The sequence below is a fragment of the Capricornis sumatraensis genome, chromosome 10 (genome assembly GCF_032405125.1).
Source record: "Capricornis sumatraensis isolate serow.1 chromosome 10, serow.2, whole genome shotgun sequence".
Lineage (NCBI taxonomy): Eukaryota > Metazoa > Chordata > Mammalia > Artiodactyla > Bovidae > Capricornis > Capricornis sumatraensis.
The window spans coordinates 37043886-37064183 of record NC_091078.1 but is presented as its reverse complement, the minus strand read 5'-3'; the positions used below and the strand labels follow the sequence as shown (position 1 = coordinate 37064183).

At 40.6% G+C, this 20298-nt stretch overlaps 1 protein-coding gene and 1 non-coding gene across 2 annotated transcripts; both read right to left on the bottom strand.

Moving 5' to 3' along the window:
- Positions 1 to 1194: 1194 nt before the first annotated feature.
- TOMM20 (translocase of outer mitochondrial membrane 20) lies at positions 1195 to 14720 on the bottom strand. The gene is made up of 5 exons (XM_068982211.1): positions 14490 to 14720; positions 8750 to 8796; positions 7088 to 7169; positions 3741 to 3883; positions 1195 to 2376 (listed from the first exon to the last, which is right to left on the bottom strand). Exons 1-5 carry the CDS (start codon positions 14608 to 14610, stop codon positions 2332 to 2334), a joined length of 438 nt encoding a protein of 145 aa, XP_068838312.1. The 5' UTR covers positions 14611 to 14720; the 3' UTR covers positions 1195 to 2331.
- Positions 13919 to 14053, bottom strand: LOC138088088 (small nucleolar RNA SNORA14). The gene has a single exon (XR_011145674.1). It is a non-coding gene; the product is annotated as a small nucleolar RNA SNORA14 (small nucleolar RNA).
- Positions 14721 to 20298: the final 5578 nt, after the last annotated feature.

The following is a 20298-nucleotide window of genomic DNA, read 5'->3' as shown; positions in this document are numbered from 1 at the left end:
ACAGATGTGAGAACTGGACCATAAAGAAGGCTGAGCACCAAAGAACTGATACTTTTGAATTGTGGTGCTGGAGAAGACTCTTCAGAGTCCACTGGACTGCAGGGAGTTCAAACCAATCAGTCCTAGAGGAAATCAGCCCTGAATATGCATTTGTAGGACCAATGCTGAATGAAGCTGAAGTTCCACTACTTTGGCCATCTGATGCGAAGAGCCGACTACTGGAAAAGACCCTGATGCTGGGAAAGACTGAAGGCAAAAGGAGAAGGGGGAGGCAGAAGATGAGACGGTTAGATAGCATCAAGGACTCAATGGACGTGAGTTTGGGCAAACTCTGGGAGATAGTGAAAGACAGGGAAGTCTGGCATGCTGTAGTCCATGGAGTCGCGAAGAGTCAGACACAACTTAGTGACTGAACAATTTTTAAAGCACCGAAACTGTCACTCAAGTAATATGTACTGGGCAAAATCAGCTCTACTATAAGCACTTCACTGCCTCTTCCGTAAGCATTAAAGCAAAGCGATTATTTTCCATAAAGCCAAGTGACACCCAGCTTGGACTGCATTAGAGTTCACAAGGGCACATAGTAAGCATCCCCTCCTAAAATAAAACCTAGGCCGACCCCTCCTCCTCTCTTGGCCAGCTGTCTGCCCCTTGCTCTTTCCTCGCCTGTAATCCCCGACTGTCCCAGTCCGTCCCCATTTGGCAAACGCAGGAACGAAGACTGCTTCCTAGTTGCATGGCCAATCACGGACTGGGCACCAGTGCACTACTTTGGATTTGGGATCCTACTAGGAAAATGAACCGATCAACATGATTGTGGTGTTCGCCTCATCCCACCTCACCCCCTAAAGAGCCTGCAGGGTTGTCACTGGAAAAAAGCACACTGTTTAAGGTTCCTGAGGAAGAGTTACCAGCAAGTGTGAGTGGCCTAGTCTGATCTTCTTATTGTACAGATGAGAATACTGGAGTCCAGAGATGTAACATGGCTTTGCCCAAGGCTAGGTGATTATCCAGAGGCGCAAACTTAAACCATCCTCCAAACTCTTCCCACTACATCACAACCACCACAAAACCCTATTAAGAAAATATGTACATAGAAAAGGTCTCTCCACAGACTTTCAGACAGAATAAAGGCAATCTGTACAATGAGAAATGCCACTCAACAGACACCGCTAAGTACCAAGGATCTTTATTCTTAGGTCTGGTATTTAATCTGTGGCTGCAGATAGTATGTCACTATTTAGAGAATAAAAGGTCCCATTATCTTCATTCAAGTCTTCAGCCACAAAATTACACCTTATTCTCATACAAGATAAGGGTTGGTAGGGGATTAAAGAGGTACACTCAGGATAAAAGCAAAAGGGAACACACACTTTTACAAGCATATCGTCCCAGTTACCGTGAAGGTTACGTTTCAGGTTAATTTACCAAAGTAGTGACAGAACCATGATTTCAGTGAAAATCAACACGTTATACCTTTTAAAAAAAACAATTCAGGAATACTAAGTCAGGCAAGCATGCAAAATTTAGAGTATAAAAAAATCCAAGGGCTGGCTGCCCAAACAGGTATTTCCCTCAGAAAGAGGGATCTGAAAATGCTGCACAGAACCAAAGGAATTAGAAGCTGAATTAGCAGACCCACTTCCTCAGTCTATATATGAGGCGAGTGGGCAGACATTAACTGGAAAAGCTTACTCAGCCAGATGAAGAATGTATAGCATCTAATTCCTGGTGCTATCCGCAACTACATGTATCTCAAATACAAGGAGATAAATATCCAGAATACATCAAACCCGCTGATTTAAAGAAAACATTTCAAGGGAGGGGGTGAAGTTGTTATTATAGCATAGCAGCACATTACACATATTTAAGAGATTAAATGGAAAGAAATAATCTCATTTTAATGCTCAGTTTTGATCAACACAAGCTTCCAGCCAAGTTTCTGATGTAGAGCAAAACAAGTATATTCTTTAGTTTTCTTCTACATTTTTTCGGGCCTTTCAAAACCGAGCACTGGGTATTTTTAATGTAATGGGATGTTATACGTACATTCTAATTACACATTTTAGGAATAAACAAAATGCATATTTCAGTAATTCATAGTGTATTTATAAAATGAAAAGCTCTCTATCAAAATACACTTTTCACTGGGAAAAATAAATAAAACAGACAAATGGATCTACACAAAGTAAAAATTAACTTTGGTAGACTTCACTGTGGAGGACAGTCCGTAACAAGCTTATCTGCCCTTACTCCCCAGAGCCGATCATCTTCTGAGTTAAGATTTTTAAAATGTGTTTTAATTGAGATCATTATGTTGACATTTGTTTCTCATTCCACATCATCTTCAGCCAAGCTCTGAGCACTTACAATTCTCTGAAAGAGAAAATATTTAGAAATACTTAAATTTTAAAAACTATCAGCATTTAATCAGGATTCTAAGTTCAACATAAAATGCTTTTCTGATCTCTGATTCCAATCTCCCTGAAGTTTATTCATATTGAAATGTTAATATTTAATACTTCATACACCATTTTTAAGAAAATAATCTGTCAGCCGCACCTCAAAATTCAAGTCAATAAAATAAAGGAAGCGTAACATTATATTGGGTTATGTTAGTCAATTTTTTAACTAAAATCTAAAAAATTTAAGATCTCTATTCACTCCCATATGAACTAAAAATAATGATTAGTGTTTTAGTGACCATTCTATCCTCCAAACATTTCCTTATTGGCCTGTAAACGGTCTGTCATCATACAAAGAAGGAATACAGTATTCCGAAATATCAGTATTTTGAAAATATTTCCACATAACATGGCACAAGTGAACAAAGTAAAAAAGGCCGTTCTTGCTGAGGAATTCAAGCTTCATCCTGAAATCATCCATATTTCAAAAGACATCATCCTCAGGTCAATTTTCCAAAAGCACTACGCTATGCTGTCTTTCAAAAGGTGAGTAATGTTAGAGGATTTTGACAAGAGACTGGGAACCACATTCATTAGGATCAAAAAATAAAATAAGAAGGTTCAAAATCCAGCTTCTTGCTCTTTCAATTCTTTCCTTTAGATCTTTCCAATCTAGATGAGTAAAAGCTCAGTTTAAAGAATTAACTGGTCATTTTTATTAATTTTCAATTATATCAACCATGAAAATTCATTTAATAGACATAATATTCCAAAAAGTAGATTCATTTGGGGCTCCTTGAGTATTTAGAATGAATGGGCTGCATTTTAATCAACTTGTAAGTTACACTTAACCTACTGTATCAATAAGGATGTATCGAACAGCTCCAAACTCAAAGCCCAACTCAGCATTAGCAGAGACACTGAGGCCTTCAGATACGTGAGGTCTGAGAGAGCCACAGGCCTTCAAGGGTCTGATTCCTAGGCTGTGCCATCGTGGCTCCTTTGTCCTCTGCCACTTAACCAAGAGGTCTCGCAAAAGAGGTGGCAGAAAGCTAGGTTTAGAAGCTCTCTCAGCTGGGAGTGATCTCAATTTGGGGATCTGAACACCAAGGCCTGAGATTTAGCGCTAGAGAGACTTACTTCCAGTCACGCTCCTGGGCATGATCACCAGGTTCTCTGCCCCTTCGTCGGGGTGTGTTTCTATTGGTCAAGCACTGGCGTCTCTAGCACTATTCTCACTATACGGAGGAGTCTCACGTCACCATGCTCACGAGGCTCGTTTTTAAATGCCGAACTCTCAGACTCTACTCACTCCCGTACAGTCCAGACCTTTACCTGACTAATTGTCGGGAGCTTAGTCAAAAGCATCTGGAACACTGGTGGTGGGAGAGTTTGCTGCAACACTTGCAGTAACTGCTGCGGCTGTCCACACACGGCAATCGCATTCGTCAGATGGTCCACGCCCTTCTCATATTCACCTGCAAGATTTACATAAAAATACCGTGTGACTGGAAAAGCCTTTGCCTTTGTCCAAGATTCAACCCTGAGATCTTCACTATATCTCCAAGTGATAATGACCGAAAACATCACGCAGGTAAAAATCTAGAAAATATAGTACACTCGTATAACTAAGAAGCCACTAACAGGAATAAGTCAGATTATACGTACGAAGGGACTCCAGTAACACTTTCAAAGGGGGGGGGATTAAGGTACAGAAATGTCTAAGTTTATTACTAGTTATATACTGAGTACTTCTCAAAGGTTACTTAAGAAGTTGCTAACAACCAAACTTTTACGAGAAGAGAGAACTGGAAGACTGGAGGACTGAGGCAGACAGGCCCACTTTCACTTTAAACCCCTCACATTATGTGAATATCACCACACCCAAGTAGACACCTACAGGCCTTTAATCTCTGCTGAACCTAGTCATCACCGGCAGTTATCCTCTCTGCCTAAGAATCCTGTAGATCCAGGATACACTTATACAGTGACACAACCTCAAGAGTGGTCAACCTGTCATCTTGAGCTTCCTTCACATGGAATGTTGCTACAACCTTCATAAAACTTTTGCTGACTGAATGGCCAGGTCTCAAGTGGTACCGTGAGAAACAGCTTAGAAAGCAGCATATAATCCACTTAGGACATAGCAGAGCAAAATCAAACCAAGTGTCACAAGATGGAAGGCACCATCCACTCCTCTGCTGGGCAGAACGCTCTCCCTTTCCTCAATGTCTAGGCCTTCTCTCTCAGGAAATTCAAGGTGCAGCCTGAAGGAGACCTGAAAATGTTTCCCTGGTTTATCTCATGTTCTCCCGCACTTGTTATACAGTTTCACTGATTCTCTTATTCAATGAGTGGTGATCTTTCTAGGCTTGCTAAGCAATTTAATGTAGGGACTGGACCATTTGTAACTCTTTAGGTGAAAACGAACAAATTCTGTCAAAAAATTATTTCTTCGGATTCTGGGTTGGTAAATATATCAAAGACTAGAAGGGTGGCACCTCCAGAGAAGGCGTGAAAGTTCTCCACCCCTTAACCCTGTGCATCTCCTACCGCTGGTTACTCCTGAATAGTATTATTTATAATAAACCAATAAACACAAAGGTTTTCCAACCCTGAGTACGAATGGGACCAAATAAGGGACCAGTAATTGAGGAACTGCCTGCTACGTAACATTTTTATTGAAACTACTCAAATTGAAGAAAGCTTTAATTCTACAAAGAAGCATTAAAAATGGAAAATGTAAGGCACAGGTCTTCCACATAGGACTGGGCCTCCATCAGGGCCACAAGGGCTCCACTGACTTGGAAATTAAGATGCCCCAATGGCCACTGAATCCTCAGGCCACGGAATTTACAGGCAACAGAGGAGCTCACAGTACTGTCTGAGAATATTAATTCTGATTATTAAATGGAAATAAACAGAACTGCTACCAGAGTGGTATGTGTAGAACACAGGGGATCTTTGGCTGAGACACCTCCTAAAACTTCTAAACACACTGGAAACTGTTTGTAAACAATCACAGCAATTTAGTGTAGAAATGAAACCATTTCCTCTCCACACTGCAGCCTTGATTCTACTCACTTATCCCGAGATACTGCTCTGTTATCATGGATGAAGACACCTGCAAGAGGGAGGCCGTGTCAAGCAATGAGACTCACTGCCTAAACTGCTTATGCTTTCTCATGGCTTACCTTTCCCTAATTCTAACCTCAGGCTGGTTTGGTGGATTCCACCAGAATAAAGGCAGCTTAGCAGCTGAGTTACATAACTCTTGGGGTGTGCTAGGCTGAAATGTGGAATATAAGCTTCAAATAAAGAATAAAAAACGCTTTCCTATCCTTTCCTGACCCCTTCACTCCCTTCATGAGTTAACTGTTCTTGTGAATATATATCTAACAGCTCAAATCAAAGAGAAACGGCCACAGTAAGTGATCTCTAAGATAATCAAGTAACTGGAACAGGACTACAGTATCTGAGATAAATTTTTTTACATTATGTTTATTTTGGAGGCTAGAAGGGAAATCTGATTGTCATAAACTGACATCTTTATGAGTATGAGCAAATACTGACAGCATCTTTGCATAAGTTGAAATATTACCATCTCTATCCTTAGAAATAGATATTATACATGCTTTACTTTTCTTTCAATATTAAAGTAATGAAGCTATAGTCTCTCAAATGATCTTTATGAGGCCTTAAGTGCTTTACTTTGCCCAATGATTGAAAATCGACAAATGACCTGCATCATGTAGTTCAATAATGTCAAAATCTATTATAATACAACAGTGAGAATAAGAAAAACACACTTGATACCATTTCTACTAACAACAGCAACTATTTCAAAGCTACTTTTGTGATAAAAGCTATTTCGACAATAAAAATATAAATACATTTAAGAAACTCAATTATTGAATGAATTATGGTTCTCAAATTTGAAAAATGATTATTTTAATTTCATAATAGTAATTTTTTAGAAAGAATTCTTAATTCTATTGATGGAATACACAAAGCACAAAGCCTAAATTCTAGATGAGATTTAGATCACTGTTTCTGAAAACCATATGCCATTAACTGTGTAACCTTGAACAGGTAAACTAACCTTCTCTGGGATGTAGTCTATTAGTCATTCCTTCCTATAGGTACTGGGAAAGATCTGAAGATCAGGTGAAGGAGCTGAGGAAATTATATTCCCAGATATTTCTCTCAGTTACTGTTTACATATGACAATTGGCTATCTTCTTTTAAACTAGTTTAAAAGCAATCTCATTTGTAAACTTACTTATTTTCCTTGTATTATTAAATGCCTAATTCTTGAAATATTTAGAATATCCCTTTAAAAAATTTTTTGTATTGGAGTATAGCTGACTAACAATGTTGTGATTGTTCCAAGTGAACAGCAAAGGGACTCAGCCACACAAACGTATGTATTCATTCCCCGCCAAACTCCCCTCCCATCCAGGCTGCCACATAACATGAGCCGAGTTCCATGTGCTATGCAGTAGGTTCTTGTCAGTTAACCATTTTTAACACAGCAGTGTGTACATGTCCAACCCAAACTCCCTAATTATCCCCCATCCCAGAAATTTTAAGAATATCTTTTTAAAACATAGCCACACTGCACCAAAAAAAGCCCCTTATTACCTATCTAGTTTCCTAGTCTTTCAATGACTATTAATTACCTTGAGCTAGTAATTCTTCACCAAGCTGTATTTCTTCTAGAAAGAATTTCTGAACAGCTTCAGCATCTTTAAGGTCAGGTAACTGTTTAAAAATAGAATATTTAGTAACTGGCTGGTTTACTCCAGGGATATACACAATACAAAAAATTATGCCATTAAAAAAAACCAGCTCATTATGAAAGCTGATAAAAAGAAATTTACTCTTCAACAACACTCAAGGATAAGAGTTTAATATCTACTTTAAAATAAATGCAAGAAAAAAATCCTTTTTGATAAAACTGGTGTTTGACCAGTTCTTAGAAAGCTGTGAATCAAACCTCAAGGAAAAACAGAGGACAGATATATCTTTACCACAAAATAGGAACTGTAAAACTGATATTTGATAGCCATTATCATAGATATTTATATAACTATACTGAGGAATATATAACTGTATAATCATGATCTATTTGTTGGGCATTTGAGCTGCTTCTGATTTGGTTTTTTTTTTTGCTATTTCAAACAAGCAGCCTTATTTAATTAACTTCGCCTTTCTGTGTTTTTGTTTTAGGCTTGTGATATATTACCAAATCAAATGATTATGCATTATCTTTGTAAAAAATGTAAACCAAGTATTTAAAAAGTCCCTTTTTATTTAAAAACCTAGACTACTAATAGAAGTTCTTGAGTATTATCATATACACTCTTACTACAGGTGTGTACAGTTATCAGACACCAGGCAATGCTATGTACACAGTGTAGTATAAATACAACTATACATGGACCAGGAAACCAAAAAATTCAGTCTCTTTAAGACAGTGGTCTGGAACCAAACCAGAAATATCTTTGAATTATACCTGTAACACATCCATTTTCTATATCCTTAGAAAGACAAAACTTCTGAACACATAATGAATATATTACATATTTTAGAAAGGTAGTTTGGACATAACAGGGAAACAAAGTGACTGCAGTTTCATCTTGCTATTATCATATCCAGTCAGTCAGGTGTGTTAATTACTCAAATGTAACATTAATTGATCTGATTTTTTCACTGCTTCAACTTGCTTTAAAAAGAACTACTACTGATCCAGTAGGTCCAAGTACTGGATATCCAGATGATGGAACTAATTTCAATTAAAAAAAAAAAAAAAGCTATATGCCCAGTGATTAACACTTACCTATACATAATGCTCTTTATAAAATAAATAAATCTAGTCATTAAAAATAATCATGAACATAGGATCTATGAAAAGGGAAAAAATGAGTAAGACTTAAGTCTACATTTACATATTACAAGGTAAAAATTTGACAGGCAGTGGGAATGTGGATCAGTGGGTGTGAATAATCTTATGTAACTTTCAAAATGAGTAACATGGTTCTTCTCAAGGAATTAGTAATAAATGTTTTGTTATTTTGGAGCAGCTAAGTGAAAAAGTTTGAACTTCTTGCTAAGTGTCTTCAGAGCCTATCTTACCACCCTCAAACACTGTTCACACAGTAAGCTGTCTGCTATGAGGCTGACAAAGGGGAAATAAGGAAGGACTGAAAAATCTGCAGAGGAACAGAGCCAATAACTGTTCTTAGAAAGAAATTCTACTTTAAAACATAAAATCAGTGTCTGATACCAATTAGCTTTCTCAAAATATACATTTGAAGTGGACTATAAAAAAAGATTATTACCTTGGAAAGCCCAGCTCTCTCCTTGGCAAGCTTTTGTTTCTTTCTTCCTGCAAGAAAGGGAATATTTTCATTTTATTATTAAAGCGGGAATCAAAAGAAGTCTGATTGCTGTGGTACTCATTCTATTTGCAAAACATGACCAACTCAGGCTTTTTTTCTTGTGATTTGTCAGGGTCATAAAAATAGTTCAGGTCAGCGACCGGCAATGGGACATTCCTGGACAGAAGCTTTGTCCTTCCCTCTGGGGTACCAGGATCGGCAGTTTGCAACATGGAGATAATTAAGAGACTCAGCTGTTGGAAGCATCCTAAGTAGAGAAAGTCTCTCTCCCCCACCTCCACAGGACAGACACATGACCAAGAGTCAAGCCTCTGTTGTTGTGATGGGATTTTATTACTGAAATATAACTGACTCTGTCTTTACTAAATTTTGAAAACTATCTGGCATTATTAAATAAGAAAAGAATTTTAAAAACAGCATTTGAAAAAGCTTTCTTGAGGAAAAAAGCACAGTATTTATGCATTTGGCAAAAGTAAGTGCGAAGAAAGGCAGCACTCAAATAATTACTGCCAGTTAAAGGGAAAAAAACCCTCGCCCTACAGTCTGTAGGTTGTTTTTGTTTCTGACATGAAATAGTAATAGTACAAACTCAGGAGTAAGTGGCATTGTTTAAATCAATTAGTCAACCTTTAAAATCAAATCAGTAGTAGCACACTAACAATATTTTAAGCTGCTGTTTAATTGCATGGGCCTCCCTGGTAGTTCAGCTGGTAAAGAATCTGCCTGCAATGCAGAAGATCCTGGTTCAAATCCTGGGTTGCGAAGATCCACTGGAGAAAGGAATAGGCTCCCCATTCCAGTGTTCCTGGGCTTCCCTGGTGGCTCACCTGGTAAAGAATCTGCCTGCAATGTGGGAAACCTGGGTTGGGAAGATCCCCCAGAGAAGGGAATGGCTACCCACTCCAGTATTCTGGCCTGGAGAATTCCATGGGGTAGCAAAGAGTCAGACACAACTGAGTGACTTTCACTTTAATTGTATACTCCATGAGAAAGGGTGCTGGCACAAGGAAGCTTGGGTTTCCTTTATATCCCAGATCTTCCACTGACTAGCAGTGTGACCTTGGGCAAGTTATGGTTAACAGTATTACTATGCCTCTCTTTCTCCTTATGTAAACATGGTTTAAGAACAATACCTGCTTCACAGAGTTGATATGAGGATTAAATTAGTTACTGTATTTTCAGTGCCTGGTTGGCACTATTGAGATATAAGCACTCAGGAGCTCAACAGCAACCAACTCCTCAGCTAAGGAGTTGTACTATGCTAAGTAGTTAAGTTAGTTTCATTAACCAGTTAAAATTATCAAAGGCACCATGTGGCTAAGAAAGGTAAAGCTCTAAGACTTATTACTGGGTCAGCAAATAAATATCAACTCTCAAAAGATCAGACATGCTTTATTACTGTGAGAAACTAAATTCTATAAATCCAATTTTCAACGCCTGAGTAGAGAGGCTGTGACCTAAGTGCACACAAATGGTTAATTTACTCTGGTCAGGGAACCTTTTCTAACTTGCATTTACAAACTAGGTTTACCACCAGTATCTCTAGCCAATTCTAGCCCCCAGATTACGTAAAGTGCTACAACTCTAAGGCCTCAGCACTTTCAAAAATATACATATAGGTTAAAGCTGATCTTACTATTAATTTGAAGACTGCCCATTTTTCCTAACTACCTTTCTTAGGTGTTCGCCATTAGGCAACTGTGGAGAAACAGAATATATAACCTCAATTAAGGTTCAGCTCTCTTTTGGCAGAATGACACCAGACTATAGGAACTAGTTATTAAAAGATCACAATACCAATGTGCTGGGAAGAGCACTAGGATTGGACATGAACACTTGACGTTAAGGATAAGCACTGGTTTTAGATTCAAGAGAGACACTATCCTACACTATCCTATCCTGCTTATTTATCCTCACAGCAACAGGAGGACAGGTACTAAAAGGCATCTCAGAAATAAACATGGCAAGTTTGTGGAATAAACAGAGATATAAAATTTGTTACGTCAAAATTTGCAGAAAATGACAAAAGTGGTAATAGTAGAAAGAAGCCTGATTTCCAAACATACATACATACATACATATATATATATATATATATATATATATATATATGGTTTTTTAATGGAGTGGAGAAGAATGTGTGATTGTTGCTGAATGTTTGGTAGTTACCAAATTTTAAGCTTGCTTAGCTGCTTTAAATTTACAGCAGTAAGATTAAAACTCTCACTTTACTTTTCTAAGACAACTAACTTGTTACATCAACTTATTTATCAAACAGTATCTCTGACAAACGGGCAGATAACAGACTGAAAAATCAAGGAGCTACTACATATTCAAGCAGCAGACTGACAGAGTATTTGGCTAGAAATCAGTCCAAAGTGTCTCTGCGTAAACCTAACAAGTTAGACTAAAAAAATACACATAAAATACAAAAAGTCCTGAATCTAAAGCAATCAATTATTTTAAAATGAATCATTTCATACAGTGCTGTAAAATGAAAAACATCTGTAGTTGGTACTTTGTAGGTTAATTATCATTTATTAATGATTATTTAGATAAAAATTACGCTGTAGGAGTTTCTGGTAATCTCACATTAATGGAAGGTAAGAAAAAAATTGAATAAATTAAGTCTTGATTTAACTTCAAACCTATTTTTAAACAGCCTAATTCTCTTTTCCTAAAAACAAAACCAAAAAACCTTCAGAAACACTGATTTGAAAAACTCTGCCCTTTTATTACAGATGTCAGTCAATTCAGTGGCTCAGTCCGACTCTTTGAGACCCCATAAATGGTCTCCCCAGCATCAGGGTCTTTTCCCACGAGTCAGTTCTTCACACCAGGTGGCCCAAGTATTGGAACTGCAGCTTCAGCATCAGTCCTTCCAATGAAGGTAGGATGTATAAGCCCCACCACAGAGCCACTGAGCAGACAACCCACAAACTGGAGAACAATTATACCAAAGAAGCTCTTGCACTGTTCTGAAAGTTCTAGGGTCCACAACAGATTTCCCAATGTGGAGATCCTGCAAAGGAACTGAGAACCCCCAGGGAATTTGACTCTGGAGGCCAGTGGGATTTAACTATAGAACTTCCACACCACTAGGGAAACAGACTCTTGGAAGGCACAAACAAAGGTCCTTGTGCTCACCAGGACCCAGGAGAAAGGAGCAGTGACCCCACAAGAGACTGAGCCAGACTTGCCCGTGAGTGTCCAGGAGTCTCCCACGGAGGCGTGGCCAGGGTACTGAATACAAGGGTTCAGGCATAAGTCCTTTTGAAGGAGGTCGTCATTATCCCTACCATAGGTCAAACTACCTGGAGGGAACACAGCCCCACCCATCAACAGAAAATTGGATTAAAGATTTACTGAACAAGACCCAGATACCCCCCAGTTAGTCTCTCTCATCAGGAAGCTTCCACAGCCTTTTATCCTTATTTAGAGGGCAGACAGAATGGAAACCACAATTAGAGAAAACTAACTAAACTGATCTTGCAACAAACTGGATCACAGCCTTGTCCAACTCAATGAAACTATGAGCCATAGGGCCATGGTAAAGAGTTCTGACGAAATGTGGCCCACTGGAGAAGGGAATGGCAAACCACTTCAGTATTCTTGCCTTGAGAACCCCATGAACAGTATTACAGATATAAATATTCTATGAGAAATTAAGCTAAGAAAATGAAAAATTAACTAAACTGAAATCAATTACACCCCACAAATACAAAACACCCTCAAGTTCTTAAAATCAGTCAACCATACAGAAGGACTTCAAAATTACCCTGAGCATGTTTTACTTGCTTAAGAAAATACAAAATAACAATTATATTCATAAACAATTTTTCAGTTCAGTTGCTCAGTCCTGTCTGACTCTTTGTGACCCATAATCGCAGCACGCCAGGCCTCCCTGTCCATCACCAACTCCCGGAGTCTACTCAAACTCATGTCCATCAAGTCGGTGATGCCATCCAGCCATCTCATCCTCTGTTGTCCCCTTCTCCTCCTGCCCCCAATGCCTCCCAGCATCAGGGTCTTTTCCAATGAGTCAACTCTTCGCATGAGGTGGGCAAAGCACTGGAGTTTCAGCCTCAGCATCAGTCCTTTCAATGAACGCCCAGGACTTTAGCATTCATTAATCACCATGTGTCAGGTACTGTACTAAATTCTACATTATAATGTTCTACAAAAGAAGAAGGAAACTAAAGCTTGAAATTTGTTGCCCAAGGTTATTTAGCTACTAATTCAAGCCTGACACTTAAGTCATTAGGCTACTACTGAAACTAGAAAGAAATTTATGGAAGACAAAAAAAAAACTGTGAAAATAACAGATTTCTCAATTTGTTCAAAATCACAGCTTTTATTATTTCTTCAACCAAAAATTAGTTTTCTCAAGGTTTTCAACAATAGGATTGCAGCGATTCCAAAGGAAGGGTTAATCCATTCTTCACAGAGATCTACTTCCACACCACCACTGCCCAACTATTTCTTGGAAGCTACAGGAAAATGATAAAAATTCCAATAATTACATTTACAGCAGGAATTTATAGGATGTTCTCCATGTCAAAAATGGTGGTGAGCACATCAAACATTTTAATCTTCACAAAACCAACAAGAGGCAATACCTGATTTGCAAGCTAAGAATATAATTAAGACTCAGAAAACCCAGGATCATACTGCTAATCTGTGACTAACCTGGGTCAGGAAACTCAGTGTCTGAATCCAAAGCAGCATTATTTCCATTAGTTTACCTAACTATAAATTTAAAAATCACCTCTATATCCCTTTCTTCCTGAGACACAAGAGAGCCAGAATCAGGTATCACATTGCAGATGGTGTAAGAGCAGCAGTTTCCAGTAAGGTAGTCCCAGCCACGTGTGACCCAAGTACACGTGAAGCGCTAATCACTTTTTCGTATTTTTCTGGGCTTTAGTAATTTACCTATACATTCCAGTTTCAGGAATTATTCTGACTGAGCAACCTAGGTAGATTACAAAATTATTTCTTGATGCAACAAATTTGCTCTTCTGTTGCTGCGAACGAGCATACCTCCGAAATTCAAAGAACACGAAAGGTTTTGGCGACACGATTTCCTTCTTGTAAATCTCTTTTAAAAGATGTCGCAGGTATGAAATAAGACTGAGCCACAGAAAACGTGCAGCCTTTTGGACGCCCCTGCGATTTCTGTAGCATTCACTCATATCTTGGAAGCCTTTACAGTGGAGCTGCCAAGAGGGTTTAAGAATGCATGCAACCTTATCGTTTGAGAATGATACTAAACTGGATTTGCAGGTTCAGTCTAAGCACAAATTCGTAAAATACAAAAAAACACAAAAAACCCGACATTCGAGTTCGGAAGAGGCGAAAAAAGATAAACAGCAAAAAAGAGCCACAACCCCCTAAATTATAATACAAACGAATCTGCACTTACACAGTACATGTTTAGGGAAAACAAAATGGGAAAAATCGTTCCTCCAAAATGGAGGGACGCTTTTGTTGGCACACGAGCCGGGAGCAACCCTGGAAGCGGCGCCATCACCTTTCTCTGGCGGGTGCGCTCCAGGGCCCAGACCCTGCAGCACCACGCGGCCGCCCAGCACGCGGCGGGTCGGCCGGCGAGAAGCAGGGGACGAGGGCGCCGCGGGGGGAGGGGGAGGGAGGCCCAGGGAACCGGAGACCCACTCACGTTCTCGCAGCCTGTTCTTGAAGTTGGGGTCACTCCGTCTCTTGCGGTCAAAGTAAATGCAGTAACCTATGAAAAGGGCCCCGCACACGCCGGCGGCGATGGCGCTGTTCCGGCCCACCATCTTCTCTCCACCGAGGAGCCGGGTCGGCTGCGGCGGGGCCCCAAAGGAAGCCGTTGGCCGCGAAGACCCAGATGCGAGTGCGCGGCTCCGTCCCGACGCCCGCCGCCCGCCGCCCGCCGCGAGGGACGCGGAAAGGCGGAACATGCGTCACTTCCGGCCCCCGTCGCCGAGGCCCCTGGGGATGTCCGCAGCAGTGCCTGAGGGGAGGCACCCGCGCCGCTTCTGCGCCTGCGCAGGTGCTTAAGTTCGCTACGGAGTTGAGATGTTGCGAGAGGTCGCGCGCGTCCTTAAGAGCGTTTGCGCTTGGCGTGATGAGGGTGGCACGTGGCCGTCGTGCTCACACTCCAAAGTGTGTGTAGCTGACTTCCTTGCTTGTGTCAAAGATGGAAGGTCACTGGTCACAAATGCTTCATCATTTTATGTTACACAGGCGCCCTGTAACTCTTGTTTGAATTCAGTCTCATTTGGTTTCAAGCTCAGTCACAATCCGTTTTGGAGCAAGGACCATAATCTAGTGATTCGATTTCAAAAGATTGTTACGGTATAGTCTCAGGAGTGGAAGAAAATTAAACGGAGCGATTCCTGGAAAAGGATAACGGGTAAGAGACACAATGGAAAAAAATAGTAAACATTGAGTTATCAAGTTGTCATACCCACTGAAGACATTATGTGTGTAGTTTAAATTTGAAAAGACATAGACGGGATCCTCTGAAACCTCTGGAGTGATAGGAATGTTTATTATAGACTTGAGTGTCCTGACAGTTTATGCGAAAGAGATGGTTCATGATGGGGCTGCCCAGCAAGACCTGAAAGACCAGGGTTGTGGTTAGGCGGTTGGGACTTTGATCTGGGTGGTATCAGCCCTATTTCTGGGGGAAAGGAGGGGAAGGAGGCTGGAGAATAGCTTCATGGAGTTCAACTTCATGACCTACATAAGTGAAGTTGCTCAGTCGTGTCCGACTCTTTGTGACCCCATGGACTGTAGCCTACCAGGTTCCACCATCCATGGGATTTTCCAGGCAAGAATACTGGAGTGGGTGGCCATTTCCTTCTCCAGGAGATCTTCCTGACCCAGGATTGAACCCGGGTCTCCCTCATTGTAGGCAGACGCTTTACCGTCTGAGCCACCAGGGAAGGTAGGTTATGACCTACATAGGGAAGCCCAATGAAGGCTCTGGACACCGAAGCATGTGCCCTTCCGAGGTTGGCAGTACTCTGTACTTAGGAATCAACGTGCCATGTGCAGGGAGGGTGAGGTGTTCTGTCTTCTGGGAGGTGTTCAGGGAGGGAACAACAGAAGCTTTGAATTTGGGACTCGCCCATACCTTTCCCTTGTGCGTGCCTCTTCTCTTTCCCTTTGGCTGGTTTTGGTTTGTTCTTTTTTGGCTGCACAGCAAGGCTTGTGAAATCTTAGTTCCCTGACCAAAGGTTGAACCCGGGACTTAAGCAGTGGAAGTGCTGAGTCCTAACCACTGGACTACCAGGGCATTCCCTGGCTGCATTTTATGTATATCCTTTTGCTGTAATAAAACTGTAATCATAAGTAGAACATGTTCTTGAGTTCTGTGATTCCTTATGGTGAACCTGAGACAGGGAGTAGGAACCTCCAAATTACTAGCTGGTCTGTCAGAAGAGTGGCCTGAAGACACATCTCCCCCTGTATTTGTGACCTGTGTATTCTCATACAGCCATCTTGTCATACAGCAATACTGTCCCCATAACACAAAAGTCTGGCTCAGCTCTAGGGTAGATGGTGTCACGTTGTTGCAGGGTACTTATGGAAACATTTAGCTGACATTCCTAACCTAGTCCAAGAGCTTGGGAAAGCCCTTTTGCTTGAGTGATAATGAACCTGTGCAAGTGTGCGTGCTAAGTCACTTCGGTCGTGTCTGACTCTCTGCGACCATATGAACCCTCCAGGCTCCTCTATGGGATTCTCCAGGCAAAGAAAGTACTGGACTGAGCTGCCATGCCCTCTTCCAGAGCATCTTCCCAATCCAGGGATTGAACCTGAGTCTCTATGCCTCCTGCATTCGCAGGCAGTTTCTTTACCACTTGTGCCACCTGGGAACCTGAGATCCTGTAAGACTGGAAATTTGATCAAAGGTACATGTACATTGCCTGGACTGGGGTGAGATGCGAAGGTGCATATGTATCACAGCAAAGCAAATGACTGATATCAGGGGGTTGCACACAACAGAAAAATAGCTTTTCCTTATGTCATGCACACATACGGATTCTTCCTAGCCTTAACAGTGCACCTCTATCAGCTGACAGAGGTATGTCCTGAGCCACAGGTGGAACAGAAGACTTGTAAGGCCGCACAGATGACCTGAGGCCTAGAACTTGACCCGGGGCAATCTGAGACTAGGTGTCCATTACCTTATGACACTAAGGAAAGGACACGCTGTTCTTTCTGTTGTGCATCACAGGATGCCATGTAAGTAGGAGGTCATTGCTATGAGATAAACCAAGCAACCTGTTGATACAAAGAACAGTTAGTGCAACTCCTGTGCCTCTGAATTTCTCAACCACTCTACAGTTATTCATTTTTTTTTTTTTTCACTTGTAAACCATCTAGAATCCTCAAACAGAAGCAGACTGTAAATTCCTGAGGCAGGTTGCTTGTAAGTGGTATCGTTATTGGGCTGTAGACTGACCTTAGTGGATCATCACCAGTGTTGTAAACAGAATGAAAAGTATCCGAGGGCAACATGGGTAGTAAGGACCGGTATTGTCACGTGAGACTTGTGTGTCAGATAAATATACCTATGACTGTACTGATCACAGTGAGAAATTAAAGATTATTACAGATCATAGTCAAAAAAGTGGGAAACCACTGATCTAGTCCAAGCCCCTTATTTTCCCAGTCAAGATATTTAGATAAAGAGGTTGAGGTTAGTCCAAGGTCATGCATACACAGCCAGAGAACTGGGTCAAGGATCAGATGTCCCTACACCCTAGTCCAGGGGTCCTTACATGAAAACCCAAAGACCCACACTCTATGTTAAGGACACTATAATTATATAAATTTATATACATTAAAAAGCATATACAATAAAATATATACTTTAAAGAAAATACACACAGTGCAATTAAAGAGGTAAGTGTATGTAGTCTACAGATAAGGCATCTTTATATAAATTTAACTGAAAATATATACAGAAATGTTCAAGAGCTATCAAGGGATAAATATTAACTGAACCATACTTATGAAAAACAAATGAACTTCCCTAATGGTCCAGTGGCTAAGACTGCACTCCCAATGCAGGGGAACCAGGTTCAACCCCTGGTCAGGAAACTAGACCCCACAAGCCACAACTAAGACCTGGCACAATCAAATAAATAAATATTGAAAAACAAGGTTCAAAGTGCCATAGAAGATCCTAAGCATAAAATATCCAGTCTTTGGATACATGAAAATGGAGCTGTTTATGCTTTCTACAGAGCTACATTTTTAAAAAAAATTTTTTTAACTTTTAAAAGGTGAGAATTTATACTTTTTATATTAAGATATAAATTAATGACATACCCTAAAGAATTTATCATAAAATAATACTGCCCAGTGCACTTGTGCAAACAATAAATAATTCAGAGTATTAACATTCACATGTGTAATTAAGAGTTTACAAATGTACAAACACTTTAAACTCATTTTCCAAACATTCACTGAGCCCATCCCCACCCAGAGCTACATTCTAAAGACCTATTTAGGTTTTCCCTGTGCAAAGCCTAAAGACAACATTTTCAAAATAATGAGTAATAACTCACTGTCCTGCAATTCCCTTGCCCACCTGTAAGTAATCAGTTGCATGTATCACAGATGAGCCTGCCTCAGATCAGTCCCCCTGGCTCACGCCCACTCCTCCCTCCAGGACACAGCTTCAGCTTGCTAAGTCTTGTGAGCAGGGGCACCAGCTGTATGTCGTAAGGGTAAATCTCAACGGAATGCGATGCTCTTCTTTCCCCCGGTTGAACTTTACACTTTGTGACTTCAGTACCATACTTTTTCAGAAAATTGTTTCCAGGATTTTTTTAAACTTATTTTTTGGCCACACTGTGTGGCATGTAGTCTTGGTTCCCTGAGCAGGGGTCAAAACCTGTGCCCCCAGCATTGGAAGGTGGTCTTAACCCCAGACTGCTGGTTTTTGTTGTTTTTTCAGTCACTAAAGTCAAGTCTGACTCTTCGAGACCCCGACTTTAGCACACCAGGTTCCTCTGTCCTCCACTATCTCCCAGTTTGCTCAGATTTGTGTCCACTGAGTCAGTGAGGCTGTCTAACCATCTCATCCTCTGCCACCCCCTTCTCCTCTTGCCTTCTATCTTTCCCAGCATCTGAGTCTTTTTCCAGTGAGTCAGCTCTTCACACCAGATGGCTTCCAGTTCAGAGTGAAAAGTGAAAGTGTTAGTCGCTCAGTCATGTCTGACTCTGCAATCCCATGGACTGTAGCCTACCAGGCTCCTCTGCCCATGGGATTCTCCAGGCAAGAATACCAGAATGGGTAGCCATTCCCCTCTCCAGGGGATCTTCCCCACCCAGGGATCAAAACCAGGTCTCCTTACTGCAGGCAGATTCTTTAACTTGCCACCAAAGAAGTCCAACAGTCCTTGGTAAGTCCCTAAGTATGATTTTTTAAAAAGTTTCATTCTGTTGGGTGACATTAAGTATCACAAGTTTTCCTGGGAGAATATTCTTCAAATTAAAAATAGAGGTGGGACTGTCCAGTAGTTAAGAATCCACCTGCCAATGCAGGGGACATGGGTTTGATCCCTGCTCCAGGATGATCCCACATGTTGTGGGGCAACTAATCCCATGCACCACAACTACTGAGTCCATGCGCCCTTTAGCCTGCGCTCCACAACCCGCTTGCTGCAACTAGAGAAAAGACCAAGACTCCGTGCAGCCAAAAAATATATAAAAATTTTTTTAAAAAATTGAAAAGTAAAAATCTGCCTTATAGCAAATTTACCAAGGACTGCAATAACCAATCTAATCACCAATTAAGAATACGAAATCAGACCTACATTTGATATAAAATTCCTGTTTAGTTATTAGGCTGATGAAATAAAATTAAAACCTAGAACTCCACTTATCATAAGTACAAAAGAAAGGAAGAAAAATGACTAGCTATCATATACCAGCCCTTAAAACTTTACTCCTCAGGGATTATCACTTGACCTCAGATCAATCAGTATTCCTACTTTTATTCAGATCCTTTGTCTAGGTACAGTAAGTATTAAGGTTGTTTCATTTTTCTTTAAATTTGCTCACTTTTAAATTTAGTCTCATCCCAAGTAATTCTTTGGACGGAGGAGCCTGGTGGGCTGCAGTCCTGGGGTCGCTACGAGTCAGACACGACTGAGCGACTTCACTGTCACTTTCTGTGTTCATGCATTGGAGAAGGAAATGACCACCCAATCCAGTGATCTTGCCTGGAGAATCCCAGGGACGGAGGAGCCTGGTGGGCTGCCGTCTATGGGGTCGCACAGAGTCAGACACGACTGAAGCTGCTTAGTAACAATAGCAACAAGTAATTCTTAAAAATGACAGGTATATTTGCAACATAGGGTAAAATAATACATAACCACTAAAATTCTAAACGTTCACCCTACACTTAAAATCATCTCTCATACAATCAACAGTATTACATGATGACTACATCTTAAAATAGTTGCTTCAAAGGTAGT

What these genes read in the sequence shown, in the direction of transcription:
- TOMM20 (XM_068982211.1), bottom strand. Translation starts at nt 14,610, where the DNA reads ATGGTGGGCCGGAACAGCGCCATCGCCGCCGGCGTGTGCGGGGCCCTT. An exon ending in TGAAGAATTACTAGCTCAAG is followed by an intron (nt 3,884 to 7,087) that starts GTAATTAATAGT and finishes TAAATCTTGCAG; the next exon opens with GTGAATATGAGAAGGGCGTG. An exon ending in AGCTCCCGACAATTAGTCAG is followed by an intron (nt 2,377 to 3,740) that starts GTAAAGGTCTGG and finishes TTTCTCTTTCAG; the next exon opens with AGAATTGTAAGTGCTCAGAG.